This window comes from Falco rusticolus, chromosome 3, assembly GCF_015220075.1.
Source record: "Falco rusticolus isolate bFalRus1 chromosome 3, bFalRus1.pri, whole genome shotgun sequence".
Classification (NCBI taxonomy): domain Eukaryota; kingdom Metazoa; phylum Chordata; class Aves; order Falconiformes; family Falconidae; genus Falco; species Falco rusticolus.
In genome coordinates this window covers 4362030-4382032 of record NC_051189.1, presented here as the reverse complement: position 1 = coordinate 4382032, position 20003 = coordinate 4362030, and the positions used below count along the sequence as shown (strand labels likewise).

Sequence of the window (20003 nt, the reverse complement as noted above, 5' to 3'; positions counted from 1 at the left end):
GACCACAATAAAACAAGGTCCAAATGAGGGGTATGTGTTGTTCCTAGAAAGGTTGAGAGATGCCTTGGATAAGCAAATACAGAATGGGGCTGCTAAGGAAGCATTGTTACTTCAGTTAGCTAAGGACAATGCAAATGAGGATTGTAGAAAGGTGATTGCAGGCAAGGTGCATTGTAATCCCACTTTAATAGAATTAATGGATGTATGTGGGAAGGTAGGAACCACTGCCTTCCAAACAGAGCATCTGGCAAAGACCTTTGCTGATGCAGTTAGGGTCATCTGCCATTGTTACGCATGTGGGCAAGAAGGTCACCTAAAGAGGGACTGTCCAAAGAGATTGAGGCTGGGAAGGGCTGATGGCTCTGGTTTGGTATGCCATCGATGTAACAAATCAGGGCATTTTGCGCAATACTGTAGATCTAAATTTAACACTCAAGGACAATGATTTGCAGGTGGCAACAGAAAGCAGGGAAACGGGGGGTGGAACGTGGGGAGGAACTGCGTGATAATACAAATGAGTCCTCCACAACAATTCCAGGTTTATGCAGCCAACTCACAGCCCAAACTTCAGGGAGCACCAGATTGGATGTTACCACAGCAACCACCATCACAGTAGTGGATGATAAAGTACATAAGGTCCCACTGAATGCTGTGGGACCCATTCACAATAAATTGAGTGCGCTGTTGCTTGGATGTTCTAGTGTAACTTGACAAGGTTTGTTAGTCTTACCAGGAGTCATTGATGCAGATTATATGGGTCAGATTTAAGCAATGGTGTGGACACCCACCCCCTCCATGTCAGTTCCTGAAGGAATCCAGATTGCACAATTAATTCTTTTCTGGGCGCAAGTTAATTTTGCCCATGACAAAGTCCAGGCCAAAGAAGGGTTTGGTTTGACAGGAACACCACAAATTGCCTGGACTTGGAGCATTCAAAATGCTTGACCAACTCTAACCCGTAAAATCACCTTTGCCAAAAGGACCCCTTCTGCTATATGGGTGACCAGAATGATTGACACAGGAGCAGATGTAACTATTATATCTGCGCACATCTGGCTTTGCTCTTGGCCTATCTGTTCGGCAGGTTCCATATTGGCAGGAGTGAGTGGTGTGACACAGTGTCCAAAGTCAGTATATGGTGCAAGTTTGAAACCCTGAGGGCCAGACAGCAACAATCCGTCCCTACGTGCTTGACGTCACTCTGAATTGTGGGGATGGGACATTTTGGGACAATGGGGAGTTATCATTGGTACCCAGAAGGATTTTTAATAGGGGCTACTGTGATGGAGGGCATACAAAGACCTACTCTGCCTTTGACTTGGAAGACAGATACCCCTGTTTGGGTGGAACAGTGGGCCCTTCCTAAGGAAAAATGTGTAGCCCTCCAACAATTAGTCAAAGAACAATTAGCACAAGGTCACCTAGAACCTTCCCATAGTCCTTATAAGACCCCTGTGTTTGTGATAAAAAAGAAATCAGGCAAGTGGTGCCTGTTACAAGATTTAAGGAAAGTAAATGATGTAACGGAGGGAATGGGAGCCCTGCAATCAGACATGCCTTCCCTGACGATCATCCTGGGAAACTGGGATATTTTGGTAATTGATTTAAACAATCGTTTTTTTCAGTATTCCTTTACATGAAGCTGATAAATGTAAATTTGCTTTTTCAGTACCAGAAACAATATGGCTCCTTATAAGCGATACCAATGGATGGTGTTGCCCCAGGGTATGATGCAGTCAATAGATATATATATATATGATGCATATAGCAGTCCTACTTTATGTCAATGGTATATAGCAAAGGCTTGTCACCTATACAAGAACAATTTCCACAAGTATATTGCTATCATTATATGGAAGATATTCTTGTATCAGCTGTAAATAAGGCTGAACTTCAGCAAGTGTATCCAGTTTTGCAGTAGTCGTTGGCCATCTTTGGGTTATGTATATCACCAGAAAAGATTCAACAACAAGACCCTTGGAAATACTTGGGAGTTAAAGTGCTAGATCAAACACCTGAGCCACAGTCTATCCAGCTCCGAGTAAATGTCAGAAATCTAAATGATTTGCAAAAATTATTAGGGACCATAAATTGAGTAAGGCCATATGCAGGAGGGGGCCTGGAAATCAGGACCATGTTAGCTGAAAGGAATGTGCTCTAGCTTGTAGGCCACAAACCCTGGGAGGACAAGAAATGGGAATGGATAACAATCAACAGGGTGAGTCATGCTGAGAGAAGATAAGGGAATGAGGAACGATGGCGCCAAGGACGGCGCCAAGGAAAGGTAACACCTTGCTGTTGATTGATGGTAGTTAACCACCAGTCAGGGATTGCCTAGTATGCAATGCTTAGCTTCAAGAACCAATCTGTTTAAAACGCGCAGCTTCTGAAAGTGTATATAAACTCGTGCTTCTGTACAATAAATTGACATTTGCTTGCATCAAGCTGCGTCCCGTCTCTTCATTCGCCGCAGCCATACTTGGGCCTTACAACAGAACAATTGAAACCACCCTTTGATCTACTGAAGGGTGACACTGATTTAATGTCTCCCCGATCACTAACTAAAGAAGCCACCTTAGCCCTAGAGAGGGTGGCCAATGGTCTGCAACAAAAAAGGGTACGCTGTATAGACTTAGAAAATCCAATAAGTTTATATATTGTCATTGCTAACTATCATCCCATGGGATTGTTGGGCCAATGGAATGAGTGCTGACAGGATCTGCTGCATGTCTTAGAATGGTTATTTTTATCTGTACAACCATGAAAGACATTGAGCACTCAGGCTGAACTAGTATCAAAAATCATCACCAAAGTACGTACTCGGTGCATGGGCCAAGATCCCAATTACCTGATAATTCCCATGGAACATGATTACATAAGCTGGTGTTTGGCAAACGGTTTACTGTTTCAGTTGGCTCTGGAAGGATTTAAGGGGCGAATATCCTATCATCTTCCCAGTCATGTATTGTTACAAACTTATTTGGACATACAAATACTTCAAAAGCTGCTGGCAGCAGACAGCCTGGTACAAGGCCCTACAGTCTTTACGGATGGTTCTGGGAAATCGGGGAAGGCGGTGGTCACTTGGTATGATGGGAAGCAATGGCAAGAATTGATAACACAGGGATCACCTCAATTGGTTGAACTTCGTGCTGTCATTGTTGCCTTTAAAATGTTTTCACGATGTGCTGTAAACATTGTTACAGACACCGCTTATGTTGCGGATGTCACACGATGCATTGACCGTGCGCTGCTTAAGGAGGTAAATTCAGAACAACTATTTTTTGATTAAAAACATTATGGGTGATGGTGAACCAGCGTACACACAGATATGATATTCTGCACATCCGCAGTCACACTGGATTGCCAGAATTTGTGTGTGAAGGAAATGCCTGTGCTGACACTCTTGCAGCTCCCGCTTGGACTCCTCCAGTGCTGGATTTAAAATGACAGGCCCTCATGTCTCATCAATTTTTTCATCAGGGGGCTCGGGCACTGGTCTGTCAATTTAAAGTATCTTTTGCAGATGCACAATCCGTCACGCTGCTTGTCCAGAGTGTCAGCAATTGGATCCTGAACTGACATTTCCACAAAGGGTCAATAGACGCGGGTATCAGTTCTTGGATCTGTGGCAAACCTTCTTTTGGTTGTTTACAGTATCTTCATGTCTCTGTCGACACCTTCTCAAAAGTTGTGTGGGCATCGGCCCATACTGGGGAGAAGGATCTAGACGCCATTTCACATCTTCAACAGGCTTGGGCTGCTCTGGGGGTTCCAAAGCGTCTCAAGACAGGCAATGGACCAGCATATTCATCTGCACACATGGCCAAGTTCCTTACCCCTCGCGGGGTGGAACATGTTACTGGTATGCTGCATTCTCCGACTGGCCAAGCCATTGTGAAACATGTTCATCATACTTTAAAATTGCTTCTTGAAAAACAAAAAGGGGGAATGGGTTCTGAAACTCTGCATGCTCGTCTATGGAAAGCTGTGTACGCATTGAATTATTTGACTGTGCTGGCTGGGAAAGAGTGTCCTGTGATTATCTTGCATTTCTTGTCTTTGCAGGGAGGAGATCCTCCTATCTGAGCAAAGGTCTTAATGCGAGACCTACAAACGGGAAAATGGAGAGGCCTGTTGGATTTAATTACCTGGGGATGTGGGTATGCTTGCATCTCCACAGATGCAGGGCCGCGGTGGCTTCCCGCTAGGTGTGTTAAGCCTGTTTTGGATCCTAGAACTGACAAGAGGACATCAGATACCGGCTGTTCTACAGACCCCTTGAGAGGGGAGTCACAACATCCGGGTGACCCTGATACGGAGCCTGAATCAGATGCAGCTTTGTGCCTTCTTAACTCAGCCTGAACAGCCTTTCCCACACATCCTGCCAAGCGCCCTACAATGGATGATAGACATGGCCTTTTTGGTTAAAATCAAAAAGGGGGAATTGTAGAGGAGTGAAGGCAGTGGGTTTATTAGCATTGATAATACGCACCTGTGGCCTTGCCTCCAAAGCAGTGGGTTGATTGACATGGATGATGTGCAGTTGTAGCTCATTCCTGCTAAGTAGTTAAATAGCACAGAGGATGGGGGGGAAAGGTTGGATGGAGGAGGAACATTGTGGTCTGAGCTCTGGAGGAAGGAGAAACAGCTCAGATGGTAGAATCTGACTGATGGTGAAAGCCTTGTTACAGCCCGATAGCTTGCTTGTGCTGCAACATTGGTCTGCTTGAGGGTAGGAAGACTCTGCAGAGGGATCTGGACAGGTTGGAATGATGGTCCAAAGACAATTGTTTGAGGTTCAATGAGGAGCAGTGCCAGGTCCTGCACTTGGGTCACAATAACCCCATGCAGCACTACAGGCTTGGGGAAGAGTGGCTGGAAAACTGCCTGGTGGGAAAGGACCTGGGGGTGCTGCTTCACAGCTGGCTGGACATGAGCCAGCAGTGTGCCCAAGAAGGCCAAAGGCATCCTGGCTTGTATCAGAAACCGTGTGGCCAGCATGACCAGGGCAGTGATTGTCCCCCTGTACTCGGCACTGGTGAGGCCACACTGCAAACACTGTGTTCAGTTTTGGGTCCCTCACTACAAGAAAGATGTTGAGGTGCTGGAGCATGTCCAGAGCTGGGCAATGAAGCTGGTGAAGGGTCTGGAGCACAAGTCGTGTGAGGAGCGGCTGAGGGAACAGGGGTTGTTTAGCCTGGAGAAAAGGAGGCTCAGGGGGGAGAGACCTTATTGCTCTCTGCAATTATCTGAAAGGAGGTTGTAGTGACGTGGGTGTCAGTTGCTTCTCCCAAGTAACAAGTGATGAGAACAAGAGGAAATGGCTTCGAGTTGCAGCAGGGGAGGTTCACATTGTATATTAGGAAAAAATTATTCCATGAAAGGGTTGTCAAGCATAGAAAAGGCTGCCCAGAGAAGTGGCTGAGTCATCCTGGAGGCATTTAGAAGCTATGTAGATGTGGCACTTAGGGACATGGTTTAGTGGTGGGCTTGGCAGAGCTGGGTTAATATTAGGCTGGAGTCCATGATCTTAAGGGTTTTTTCCAGCCTAAATAATTCTATGATTCTATCTAAGTGCAAAGTCTTAAGAACCTGTAAAATCTATTGAAGTTATTTTGTTGGAGTGCCATTACTTAAAGTCATGACATGCTCCCTTCTATTCCAACATGCACCTGCACTGGAAAAATAGAGTCTGAGAATGTGCCCATGCAAGAGCATTTGCAGACTGAGGCCAAGAGCAGTTTTTACTTTTTGGCTGAGTAGCAAAGTTGGCAAGCGAGGGCTTGCAAGAAGAGCTGAATGCAGTCCCTCAAAGTGGGGTCTGACAAGAGTGGATTAGAGAGGGAGAATCACCTCCCTTGACCTGTTGGCCACGCTGCTTTGGCTGCAGCCCTGGGTACAAGTGACTTTCTGTGCTGCAAGCACACAGTGCTAGCTCACATCCAGTCTTTCATCCATAAGTATCCCTACAGTATTCCTTCTCTGCAGGGCTGTTTGCAATCCACTTATTCCCCAGCCTGTACTGTTACCAGGGGTTCCACCGACCCATCCACATACAGGATCTTGCCGTTGACCTCGTCGAACTTCATGAAGTTCCCATATCCTCCACTACGCAAGCAGCCTAACTCTCATGCAAGGCAAATTCCCCCCAGAGTCTTCAAGATTTTTGCCCTTGAAGCTACAAGAGACCGAAGACCGATTTCAGGATTTGGACATGCTACGAAGGCTGACTGTTGGCCACTGCTAAGTGTTTGAGCCCCTGAAGTTTTCAGTTAGGCAGTAGGGACAGATATTGGCAGCTGGAATTCACCCGCCCCGCTGATGCTCATTCCTTTTAGTGAATTCCTCTTGAATGTTCCCGTGACTGTACAGACAGAAGCGCAGTCCCTGAGGAAACACCAGGTGAGGCATCGCGCGCGTGCGGCGGGCGGGAAACCGACCACCCAGCGAGCCCACCCCCTCCCCCTCCTTGCCCCGAGTGCGCATGCGCCGCCCTCCCCACGGGGCGGGACCACGAGCGCCCATTGCCGTCAGTTCCGCCGCGCCCCGCCCCTGCCCGCCCCGCGCGTCCGGCAGCAGGAGGAGGCGGGGGCGGTTCCTGTCCCGGCTGTGAGTGCCCCCCCCCTCCCCGCGTTACCCACCCCAGAGCCCGCTCCGGCCCTGAGGAGGTCGGTCCCCCGTCTTCCCCAGAGACTGTCTCCCCCGCTGCCCTGGGCCTCACCTCTCCTCACGCTGCCCGTCACCCCACTTCCTCCCAGGGCGCGGGGTTGCGGGGCGTACGTGCCTGCCGCCGCGCCTCCTCTGGGCTTGTCTCTTGGTTTACAATTTATTTCTTCTCCCCTCCTAAACTTCGCTGCGCCCGACGTGAGGATCTACCCGCGGAGAGGGATAACGGGGGGAAACGGGGCGGCGGTGCCCCGGCAGAGCGGCCGCGGGGGCCGAAGCGCTCCCCGCCCAGCAGCCCGCCCGCTGCGGCTGGACGCGGCCTCCCGCTGAGTCGGAAGCGGCGGGACGGGCAGCGGGGGCAGGGCGCGGGGCTGCGGGGTGTGGGAGAGGGGGTTTACATGAGCGGGTCCTGGCAGTGTCAGTGGTTATAAGGAGCCCCTCGTCCTCAGCCAGTTGTTCCTGGGCCACCTGCGCTCCCGCGCTCGGAACTCTTTTTCTTCGTTCTGTTTGGTAAAACCAGCAGCGTCAGTTTAAAGCGGGGGTCCTCAAGCTACGGCCCGCGGGGCCCAGGGTCCTCAATCCGGCCCCCGGTATTTACAGACCCCCGCCGGGGGCTGGGGGGGGGGGAACCAAGCAGCCGCAGATGACTGCCTGCCACTTCATCCGCGCACCGCCCCCCTGTTCAAAAAGTTTGAGGACCCCTGGTTTAAAGCGTGCTGCGGGTTGTTGTTGTTACTATTTTGTTTCTTTGGGGGTTTTGGGGTGGATGCTTTTTTTTTTTTTTTCTCTCTCTTTGCTAAATGTACGTTTTAGAGGGTGCTTTGGAGCTGAAATCCACCAAGGGATCTGTGTGGTCCAGGAGGGCTCGGAGGGGGTGTGAAGGCATAGCTATGCACGTCTTCACTTAAGCTTCACAGCACTTTGCAGCTGCAGTACAGTAACCAATTTTAGATAGCTCAGGGGAGAAGGAATTCTAAATATTTAAATATAGAAGCAGAAAATATTGCCGGGTTCTTCTGATGAACCTGTGTGTGTTTTGAGAAAATGACTTCACTTTTTCTCAAAAATGTATTCTGGACTTGATTTTCCTCTGCCTGGCCATGTGTGAGCACTGACAGCTGTGTAAAGTTCAGTCGTGCCATTTTGGTGTTGGTTTACCTCCCACCTTACGCAGTTTTCCGTGGTTCCCTGCGGCATGTTGTGGAGGCAGACTGGAGAGCCTCAAAGAACATCTACTCTGAGGTGGTGCTCTGGCAAGCTTTTATTCTGTGGTAGGGAGAGACTGCTGCCCCGTGTGTTAGGTTGGCTTGTGTAGCTGCACACCGAATGTTGGAAATTCGGTTGGAAAAACGTAATTTACAGCTTTTTGTGGCCGTACTGATACGTGACTAAAAACACTTCCTGTGCACTGTGTAACTGTCAGGAGGCTGTGTGACTGAAGATTTAGTAGAATGGTGAAAGTATTAGTATCGCAGCACATGTATACAGGAGGTAGGAGTGTTTGGCATCAAAGTTCTGGTTTGATTTGGCAACATGGGTACTTCTGAATGTTAAAAAAATAATATAAGTTTTTCTTTTACCAGCCTGCACTTGGTGCAAAATGAGTGTTCCTGACTACATGCAGTGTGCTGAGGATCATCAGACTCTCCTGGTTGTGGTTCAGCCAATTGGCATTGTACCCGAAGAGAGCTTTTTCAGGATCTACAAGCGAATTTCAGCAGTGAGTCAAGTAAACGTGCGTGACTCTCAGCGTGTGTTGTATATCCGTTACAGGCACCATTATCCCCCAGAGAACAATGAGTGGGGGGATTTTCAGACACACCGGAAAGTTGTGGGGCTGATAACTATTACGGACTGTTCTTCTGCAAAGGACTGGCCTCAGACTTTTGAAAAATTCCATCTTCAGAAGGAAATGTATGGTTCTACTCTCTATGATTCCCGGTTGTTTGTCTTTGGGCTTCAAGGAGAGATTGCAGAGCAGCCCCGCACAGATGTGGCATTTTATCCCAGTTATGATGAATGTGAAACCGTGGAGAAGAGGATAGAAGATTTTATTGAATCCCTCTTCATAGTGTTGGAGTCTAAGCGGCTTGACAGAGCCACTGATAAATCTGGAGACAAGATCCCGCTCCTCTGTGTTCCTTTTGAGAAGAAGGATTTTGTAGGTCTGGACACCGATAGCAGGTAAGCAGCTATTGTTGTCAGCTCACAGGTTTTGAAAAAATGTCTGTGACAATTGCTAGCCTTTAGAATAAGCCTATTAGAAAGGACAAAGCATACTGTGTTTCATTAAAGGTTGTGCCTCTATTTTATTATGTATGTCTGCTGTAATTTAAGAGACTTAATTTCTAGTGTGACCATATTTATGTTTTGAGTTATATAAATATATATAAATTTATGAGGCTAATCAAATAGTGGGAAGAAGTCACAGGAAAGGTTTGATATATACTGCTATGAAGAGACTTTTTGCTGGGAAGCTTCAAATGGTTTGTAGATACACAGTATTAATAAAGAAATTCGGTTAACATAAATAAAAAAAAAATGTTTTGTTGAGTAGTATTTGACTAATCCTACATAATGTGTAGTTTGTTTTTTTTTCCCTTGTCAGCCTCTGTCTACTTTTTCATCCTATCAAATAGTGACCACTTATTTTGGTGACTGAGTTCAACTTCTGCTGTATTTTGTTTTTATTTAATTCTGTGATATTCTTGACCCGTCTTGTTTTGCTATCATTTTTCTCACAACTATTCTCTTTGGTTTTGTGTATGTTAAAGATTTTGTTGTTGTTGCTGGCATTCTCTTTTCCCCCCACATCTTTCCTTCCTAATCATTTGCATGCTCAGCTTTCAGCTTTGTTATGTAGTTCTTGTATTAGGGATTAGTAATTCTGGCTTGCTAGCTCCAGGCAGGTGCAAAATCTGTTTGACTCTCCTGTTTGCAGTCAAATCCAAAGGATGAAAGCAACTGTCTTCCTTTTGTCCTGGGAAAGACAAATAGGGCTTCCCATCAGGTGGGAATACTATCTTTCACATCTGTCTTTTTTTACTACTTTTTTTACTACTAGGGATTCCAGCAGTCATTATTGTGTGTAAAAGCTCAGAGGTATCCAGGCAGGGTTGTCCAGAGCTGTGCAGGCAGGTCTTCTGGTCATACACATCAGCTCTGCCTGCATGGTTAGTCCTAGCCTCAGAATCTCTAGATAAGAATGTGATATACTGGAATAAAGAATTCTAAGTTTCTAAAGAGCTTGAAGCCCTCCATTAAATTATCTCCGGTTGCTTGAAGGACCATCAGTACCTTTCTTTGTTGGTGAGCAGTTGAACTTGCTCTGATGTGCTGTTCCGTTCGAGCTACTCTTTTCAGTGTTCTGGTTAGTCCCTGCACTATTCAACTTTCATTAGCAATAGGTTAAAGTTGTTACTGTTCTTTGTGCTCTGGCGGTAAAGTTTTGTAGACTGCGTGAGCCCTTTTAGAATCTCAGCTTTAATTACTCAGTTTGGATGAATTTTGGTTTAATGTAATCACCGAAGTTTCCTGTTCCAGTTAGCTAAGAAAACTATGAGTTTTGGCCAAGAATCTCAAAATCAGAATTAATTATGCTGTTCAATTATGTCTTCCAAATAGCATGCTTCCAAATTGTACTTTGGAAGTCAGTTCCTTGCTTAAATTATTTATTTATGACCAGTGGCTGTGGTGTAGCTAGTGGCTGAGTATTTCCTGTGAAGTACTGAACTGGTGTGGAGCTTGAATAACAGGCGATACGTTTGTCCACACGTGTCCTAGAACGTATTTTATGCTGTTGCACTTAAGAGTTGAAAAAGATTTAGTATGATGCTTGAGTTCTTTGCATAGTGGCAAGTGTATGACCCTGGTTGTGTAAACGTACGGGTTTATACAGAGTTAATCACTGGTTCAGGTATACATACAACCGTGTTGGGTGCTTTGAATACCAAATAGTTTTGCAGTCAGTCTAGATCAATGGATACACTTTGAATGTTTGCTGCATGTAACTGCTCGAAGAAAAGGTGTTAAAATGTTGTAATCCCTCCTCTTTCAGTTCAATAGCGAGAGAGTTTTGTAGCCTTATTTTGCTAGTTAGTACTTCTGATTGTTTTAAAACTTAGGATTTATATATGAATAGCATAACCAAGCTGAATTAAAAGATCTTTATATTCAGTTTAGTATTTTGCATATGATGATGTAAAGATGAGTAAGAAAATACTCTAAATGCATGGGCTTTTAAAAATATTTTTGAGTTTTGTAACAGAAAGGAGAAATTTATGTAATCCCAAGTAAATGTCAGAAAAGGAGTTGTCCTTGAGTTAGAAATACATGTGCATAGTGTACCTGAGCTGCTCTGCACAAGGACCTTTTTAGGCACCTTTCATATAGCATGATGCATCTTTTTTAGCAGAAGTTCAGGACCATGAAGTGTAGTAGAACTAAGCTCAGTTCGTTAAACTAACCTACACTTTCAAGCCTAAGTCTTTAGATGTGAAATGGTAGTACATGGCATTTTATTACTTGGGTTGCAATAAAAGGTTTTTATTCTAGCATGTTCTCTTTTGCAGTGACAGGGGAAAACATTGCATTAAGTCGTAACGGGGAGATACATGGCTAGAAAGGACCGCCTTTGACAGAGTCCAGTTTCTGTTCTTGTAAGATGTGATGTTGTATAAAATTCTGTGCAGGGAGGGGTAAAAGTTGTCTGAGTGCATGGAGGACATATGAGAATATATGGTAGAATAACTTTTGTTACTTTGTTGGTTTTGAGTCTGTCAGCATGAGTTTAAAGAAAGAAAATTACCACATTATTGAGATACTGAGGCAAATGAAACAGCTTTTTCTAGAGTAAGTGGAAACTTCTAAAGTGTTAAAGGCAAAGAAAGTCTACTTACTCTTTTTTTTTATATATATATATATACCTCCCAACCATGTTAAAATATTTTTGCTATGTAATATATCAGGACCACCCAGTCAGTGTGCAACTCACTGGTTAAAAAGCACAAATACTCTACATTAAATAGGTGGAAGGCATGTTTTCTGTGCTTATAATAGAGAGTATGTGTCTTTGCTGATATAGCTGCACATTAGCCTAAGTTCACTTAGACTAAATACACGTATCTTTTCCTGTAACTTCTAAAATCGAAGTTTAATTTCATGGTGTGTAGCAAAGGTCTTATTAGAGTGCAGCTGTAACCTTGTGCTAATGAACTGGGCTGATACGTTAAGGGAAAATATGTTAAGAAGTTACATGGAACATAGGAATTATGATCACGTGATTTGAAGACTAATTAAAACTACTGAACTTCTTTTGTATCTTAAAGGAGACTTTTCTGCAAGTAATTTGGTGAAGATATTAGGGTTAATACTTCTGTTATGATCCAGACTAGATACACAGAACTGATCTTCTCTTTTACCTGGTTAGTAAGACAATTGTTAATTTGGTTGCATAAAAATTGCAACGTGATTGGCTTCTTTTAAGATGCAGAGTTCATAAATTAGGAGGATGAATTATCTGCATTTCTAATAAGATAATTCTCAGAAAAAGTGGAGCTGATCTTTGTCTTTTGCAAGTTGCTACTATAATGAGCAGAAGAGACAACATTCCCAGAACTCGTACTGAGATGACAATATACACAAACTCACTATATTATTGGCTTAGAATAATTTTTTTGGCTGGTAGAAAACTTAACATATGAAAAATTAATGGGATTAAGTCCAAAGAAATTTTTAAAAAAGATTTTCCTGTTAAATAGAAGTTGTGGGACTGGGAGTCTGACCTTGGTTGAATTCCTAGAGCACTCAGCCAACAAAGTGATCTTGGCAAATCTGTGAATTTTTCTTTCTGTTTCTTCATCAGTAAATTAGGTAAAATATTTGTGTGGCCACATGGCTGCTGAGGATAATTGAAAAAGTTTGTAAAATCAGTTGCACCTGACAGTTACTTGTAAAGACCACAAGACTAATTAAAAAGAAGGAAATTCATGTTCTCATGGTGATACAGAGGTCCAACAAACTTGAAACTAGGAAACATACTTGCCAGAAATACCAGAAATCCCATTTGTTTAATTGTTCTATTTTATTTTTGCTTTCAGTTAAAAAAATAAACATACTTATGTATGATTATAAATCTACTCAGATAAGCTCATTTTAATGTTGTTTGCGTCAGTTTGTGTCTTAGGTTCTTTCTTACACTGGTAAGGCATCCATTTAATACGGTTGAGTGATGAGAAAGGAGGGCTCTGTTTATGGATGTGTTTTTCTCTACACAGTATTGTAGATGGGATTTGTTCACTGATTTATCAAAGTTTATGATATCTCAGTATGTGTATTTGGCTGTTTCTTTCTGTTCTCTGTCTTTCTAATTTTTTTGTTCCTTTCTTTTTTTTTTTTCCTTCTTCTCTCATACTGCCCTGTGAGTTTGTTGTTGGGTCTAAAAAGGTAGGCTGTGATTGCGTATATTTAAAAATAGTTAGCTTTCTTCCATGTACTGCCTTTCCACTCCGCCTTCATTGCATATTCTAGTGTTGCTTTTTATATTTATTTTTCAGTACACACAAAAATAATTGCTGCCTGGAGCCTTACTACTGTGGTTGACCCTTTTTGGCGCATTTGGCAATTATATTTGGTAGCAATGCTGTATTTTTTTGTAGGACACACATAATTTGCTTAGGCGGCTGCTGGCCTCTGGAATTTGCTTCATTTTTTAAACTCCAAAGCCATGAAGCTGTTGCTGCCTGTGTTTGGTTTCCAAATCCAAAAGTTCTGGCAGTCAATCAAATGCTGTAGCTGTGTCTTAAGTCTGGGTAATGTTACGATTGGTGATATCTATAGTTCTGCATGCTAATTGGAATTAGCGGACTTTGATGGAAACTTTTATTGAAGCATTTTGCATGAATACTTTTGCAAATTCATTTTGCATGTTTCTTGTTTTTAAATTTAGCCACTTGGAAATTCTGAGGATCCAGAAATTCCTTCAGACCTGTTGCTGGATGGTTTGTAGTGAAAATAAATTCTGTCCTGAAATACAATATTTTTGCTCTGAATTTTCCATAAGATTATCCTGGGATCCTAGAACAGAGTGGGGGATGAAGGGGTAAAGCACATATCCTATATAGCAAATGAGGTAGAAATGGAAACGAGGTTGCATAGTGCTTTTTGGTTCCTGGAAAAGGTTTATTGTCCTCCAGTTTGAGGTACCAGTAGTGGTCACTGATGCTAATGATTGTGGTTATTATTCTGAGGAGAACAGAAAGAGTGTGTTAGGTACCAAATTAACACAAGTAACTTTAGACAAGATTTTTAAGCTAGTTTTGTAGTCAACTGTATGTGTACATGTGTTGAGGAGAGCACCTTCTTCAGAAGTTTGGATACCTGACACTGTGGAGTATTCCATGTGTGATCCTGCATTATGTGGCATTGCCTTCCTTGAGGATATTTCTGAGTGCATCACACTGCTGAAGGGATTTGCAGTGTGTCTTTGGGTGAGACTCAGGTGTGTCTTTGTAACTTAATGTCTTAAATGATCTTCCAGATGAAAAATAAATAGAAAGAGCTCTTGGCAGTACGGTACTACAAGGGGCTGACTTAGAAAAAGGTTGTCATTTTATCCTAGAAAAAGTAGCAGTTAATTTATGGGGAATTGTTGCCATCAAATAGATTAGGATTAAGCAGTAGAGAACCAAAATAATTAAACAGTGTTTTAATAAAAAATAAATTAGAAGATATCTATGAGCTTCTCACTTTCAGCTTTGTGACCATATTCTTCAGGTAAAGCTGTGAAGCAAAACTAGCTAGGTATTAATGAATAATCATACTGTTATGCTGGTGTGTATATATATATATGCATGTATGTTTTTTCCTTTAAGCTTGCCCCCCAGTATGCATTGAAGAAACCATTAGTCACTTAAAGACCTGACACTGCAGATATATATATATTTTTTTTTTTTTTACAAAACAGGCTTCCCAAATACAAAGTAAATTCAGTTTTGCTGTCTGTGGAGAATACGTTTTGTTTCAATGCAATATTTGCCTTTTGTCTTTTTGGACACACTTAAAGTAATTGGGGTGGTGCGGGGAGCCTGAATTCATTGTACTTAATTGTGAGTGCTACATTAGTAAACAGTTTATACGTTTGTACAGTGCAAACTTACTCTATAATCAGTGAGAAAATGTTTTCCAGGAGGATGGTGAAGGGTAGCAGGGACTGCAGGAGAGCGATCCTATCTTGGCACCACATTTAAGAACCTAAAAGTAGGTGGAATGAATTCAGTCTCTTCATCACCAGATATAAATTATGTTGGTTTATAAATAAAGAGAAGAGTTTGTGTGAACAATGTTTATCGATGTCTAAGTGAATGCATTCAAATTTTGCATATATTGACACAGGCATAAACCTGAAGCAAAATTAGGTATTGGTTAGGAAGAGCTGTTGGTGAGGCAGTATGATTGAAACTACTCTGGTATTAGGTTCTGATTTAGGAGTCTGGCACCATCTCTTTTCCTTTTGCTGTATGACTCATATTTATGAACTTAATTGTATGCAATCTGGGAAACGCTTAGGAAATGCAGTGTCTATAAACCTAGAGATTGCTTGAAAGTGTGGAGAGAGGAAATTTGAAGTGTTAGCATCTTTGAAAGGAATTATAGCTGTGTAGAGGAAACAATGATTCTCCAATTACACTATTTATTCTGTGTAAAAAAAAAAAAAAAAAGCATTTATAATCTTAATTTTATTCTGGAATGCAGAGGTTAGTAAAACCTGACTTGTGAACATTTTATACTTTCCTGTACAATACTGATTCAAGATTACAAAATAACTTTTTGATGGAGGTGTTTATAATGCAAAGCTCAGATTGAAATCTTAGTAACTTTCGGTGTCCTTCCATAGTTTGTGCAGAGCAGCTTCAGTTTTCATTTTGAATTTTCTTAAAAATATAATTTTTTTCTTAAAAAGATTTGTAAAGTATATGCTTATTGAAAAATAAAAGGTAAGAAATATTGCGTATCTGAAAGATAAAGCACAACAGTTGTATTTAGCTTCATTTAAAGTAGTAGTCTTTGCATCAATTGTGAGTAGAATTGATAGATCAGAAAAGTGGAAGCATTTATATAGGAGTTACTTGTAACTGTTTAGATGGAGAGGAGCAATAGGAAAAATGTTTCTTGTCTCCTTTTATAATTTCCAGCTTTTCTTGTAAACAATTACTCTGGTACTAATTGATTTTCTGTTCAGTTTGTATAGGGACATTTAATATGTTTCCATTTACCTTCTTTTAAAAAAATTCTGTCCATCCATATAAATCAGTTACTTTCTCTTCATCTTCTTGATGAACTATTCTTTTTTGGAACCTGCTACAAGGAATAAGACATTATTTGGTGGCTGAATGCAGTGGTTATCCTTTGGACGGGATGCTTCTCTTCGGTGTTAAAAAACCAAACCAAGACCCTCAAAAGCAAACAAACCAGTAACATGTAATTGTTTTTATTATTACTATTTCTCCTGGCCTTTCTGCCTTAAAATCTGAGGGCAATAAATGAATATGCTTATTCTTACCCTCCCCCTGCCTTTATGAAGACAGTCTGTACAGATTTGTTGTAAGAGATTTTCAGCCACACTTTAATTCAATTAATCTCTAGGATCCTCTGGGAAGTTCTTTGCTGGACACCCCCCCCCCCCCCCCAACTCTGCTTCTCTGCTTCATTCCATAATCGTGGCATTTCCTCTTATATTCGAAAAGTCTTGCTCTAGAGTATGAGTTCAGCATCTGTAATGTTTTAAAAGACATTTTGTTGTACTTAGTGTAATTGAAATTTAGCTAAAAGCTACAAATGTATTAAATAGGACATTTAATCTGAGATGGTTCTTTGTATTTTTGGAAACGCCTGTTAACCAGATTCTTTTTGGAGATACTAATGTAGACAACAAAGAAACAAAGATAGTTATCTACAGCAATACTTTTAACTAGACTTTCATTCTCAGGTGACTTTTTTTAGTTTAAACCATCCAAAGAAAAAATATTTTTTCTGTTGGTATTAAGTTTGGACTGTGAAATTGTATGCCTCTGTTATTTATGTGCTTAAGACATAGAAGAGAAGGATATACTGTTAGAGTAATGTAGATACATGAATAAAGTACCTATGTTGATGCTTAATTTTTCTCTGAGAAAACAACTTTATAAGGTGGAGCAAGGACCTTCTTGCTAGGGTCTACTTTTGCAGAACGGAGAGCAGGAGAATTGCTGATGGGCTGAGGGAAGCAGCATTGTTCTGAACTGTGACTTAAGTGCTTCGAAAGTGTAGTGGGTCTTACTTTTCATCTGTTGTATTTCTTCAGTTGCAACTTACTAAAAATAAATACATTTTAAGGATAGTGCCTTTATCACATGGATTTGTGCCCACGTTGCCTTTTCAGTGGTACCGAAGTGTTCAATATTTTCAGTAGGACTTCATTGGATTTGGCTATTTGTCTGCGAAAGGAAAGATCTTCACCATTTATTTTAATATCTTAAAAAAAAAAAAGTAGCAAAAGAAACTCTTGACGGTTCTTGCCTTAAATGATAGGTCTTTCACTGCTCAACCCTTTTTTAAAAGAAAAATGTACCTGTTTCAGGACCATGACATTACTGAAAAGATCGTATTTCTTCACGAATATCAGCAACTTTTCACAAACCGTGGGAAGCCAACGCTGGCAGCAGCAGCAGCAGGAGCTGCTGCGCGCCGAGAGGAGTGCGAGGCTTGTGAGGAAGCTCCTGAGCCGCCGCTCGTGGCCGTGCGCGGAGCGGGCCCAGGCGGCGGCTGTCACCACCGGAGAGCGGGCGGAGCAGGGCGGTGCCGCCTGGCCCCGCTCACAGCGCGGGAAGCGGCGGCCGCCAGGCGCGCGGCAGGCGGGGCGTGCCGGCAGGGCGCGCGCTGAGGGGAGCGGCGCGGGCAGCGCGCAGGGGGGGCGGGGCCAGCGGCTGGCGCGGGAAGCGCGGTGTGCTCTGCTGCTGCTTGCTTTGCGTAGCCGGGCTTAGCACGCTGCCCCGACAGTCACCCCAGCTAGCTGGTGGCTGTGCTGCTCTACCCAGCACCTTGATGTCTCCAGTGACTGAGAAGGGCTGGTAGGCAGTGCTTTGAGGTTGTCAAACGCTTGGTGGTAGAGAGCAGGCAAGGGCTGCGCTCTGCGGCAGACGGTTTGCCAGGCAAGCCGGGGTTGAGTGGAGGGCAGCCACCCAGCCAGAGCAGCTGTTGGACAGGTGGGGGGCTGCACCCCTGCCTCCTGTGTGGAAGTGCCAGCTGTGCTCAGGTGGGATCACTCAGGCAGTGGGTGGAGGAGCCGGAGGAGGAAGTTAGCAGGTTATGCTGTATTAGGGAGGATGAACAAGAAATAGTGTTATTTGAGACTTCGCATGAAGTACTAGGGCCCTGTAGCACTGACCTCCAGACACTACTGGGCAAGGAGCTTCAATAGCCAGCTGACAGCACCTTGGAGCAGGAGGTACCATGGTCTCTTATGACCAACAGGAACAGGCTATCGCTTCAGTCCCCTGCCTGTTATGTACCAACCAGCAACAGACACGAAGCCTTGGCAGTGGACAAAACTCATAAGCAAAATTCACAGGGAGAAGCCCCACCAGCAGCACACAGGAAAAGCTGCAAAGGACACAGCAAGTGCTAGTAATGTGTGACTGTTGAGAGGTACTGAGGCACCTATCTGCCAGCCTGGTATACCGTCAAGGGAGGTTTGCTGCTTGCCAGCAGCCAAGATCTGGGATGTCACAAAGAGATGACTGCTACAGTTGGTTAAAATCGCCAACTGCTGTGCCCTACTACTTTTCCCTTTGGGCACCAATGACAAAGCAAAACCTGGGCAAGATCAAGCAGGACTGCAGAGCCCTGGGAGCACAAGTGAAAAGGATAGGTGTACAAGTGATTTTGTTCTCTGTCTTGCCAGTCAGAGCTAGGGCTGTAGGCAGAAGTCGATGCATCATGCAGCTCAATACCTGCTTTGTGACTGATGTTGTCACCAGGGTTTTGGTTTCAATGATCACAGATAGATTTTTGATGAATACAGCCTTTTGGGGAGAGAGAGGATTTACCTGTACCTACAAGAGGCAGAGGAATGTCTGCTAGCAGATTGGCTGACTTCATGAATCGTGCTTTAAACTAACTTGTGGTGGTAGTGTTCAAAACTGTGACACCTGCATATTCAGGTGCAACAGAACAGATGAGTGCACTGTGAGAGTGGTTAGGAATGCTCCCCAGCTCTCTCCAAAGGCAGGAATCCTAAGTTTAGCCACCTTGAGTGCATGTCTACCAATGCAGGTAGTCTGGGCAACAAAAAGGAGGAACTGGAGCTTTATGCCCAGTTTGAGAGTTATGATGTTATAGGAACCACAGAAATGTGGCAGAAATACTGACATGACTGGAAGACCACAGTGGATGGCTACGAGCACTTTCAGAAATATGGAAGGGGAAGAAGAGGGGATAGAGTTGTACTTCATGTGAAAGAGAAATTTGAATGTGTGGAGTTGAGCTATGGAGACAATGAAAGTTCTGTCAAAAGTCTTTGGATCAAGACTAGAGGGATCATCACCAGGGGACATCTTACGTCAGGTATCTGTTACCAAGCTCCCAGTCAGGATGGCAAGGGTGATAAAATTTACTTTGGCTGCTTAAGGAAGCCTCAGGCCAACAGAACCCGCTCCTTATGCGTGACTTCAGTCACTTGGACATTTGTTGGGATAGCAGCACAGTGGTATGCAAGTTGTCCATCAGTTTCCTGGAATGCATTGAGGACTGCTTCCTGCTATAGATGCTGGAGCTGCTGACTAGGAACAGAGCAGTGCTAGATTTACTGCTCACCAAGAAGACTTTTCTTGACAGCATAACTGCTGATGGTAGCCTTGAATACAGTGACAACATTGTGGAGTTTAAGATGCTGCTGAGCACACTGAAGACCAGTAGCAGGACAAAGACCCTGCATTTTAGAAGAGCTAAGTTCTATAGGCTCAGAGCCCTGATGCGAGGGATTCCATAGAAAATATCCATGGAGGGCAGAGGAGCTTGTGAGTGCTGGGAGTTATTCAAGAACAGTCTACTGGAAGCTCAAGAACAGTCCATTCCCGGCTGAGGGAAAGGAAGAAGGCAGAACAAGAGACTACCGTGGGCTAACAATGAGCTTTGGTTGTACTTGTACCTAAAAGCAAAAAAGCAGCATGTCAGCTGTGGAAAGGCAGCCAGATACCCATTGAGGACTAGAAGAACCTTGCTTTGGAGGTTTTCGAGATGTGACAGGACAAAGTGCTAGATAATCTCATCTAGCCTGCCTTTCCCATGAAAACTTGGAC

The 20003-nt window shown here is 43.4% G+C and overlaps 1 protein-coding gene across 5 annotated transcripts in view; it reads left to right on the top strand.

Annotated features, from left to right (window-relative positions):
- The first annotated feature begins 6553 nt into the window (after nucleotides 1-6553).
- Nucleotides 6554-20003, top strand: part of TRAPPC9 (trafficking protein particle complex 9) — a 508539-nt gene continuing 495089 nt past the window's right edge. For 4 of the 5 annotated variants that reach the window (XM_037379008.1, XM_037379006.1, XM_037379009.1 and 1 more), the window contains exons 1-2: nucleotides 6554-6612; nucleotides 8253-8853. In XM_037379008.1, coding sequence (XP_037234905.1) covers nucleotides 8270-8853 — 584 coding nt within the window. In that variant the 5' untranslated portion in view covers nucleotides 6554-6612; nucleotides 8253-8269. Of the gene's footprint in view, nucleotides 6613-6668; nucleotides 6868-8252; nucleotides 8854-20003 lie in introns of those variants that run through there. The other variant, XM_037379007.1, reaches the window with a different exon arrangement.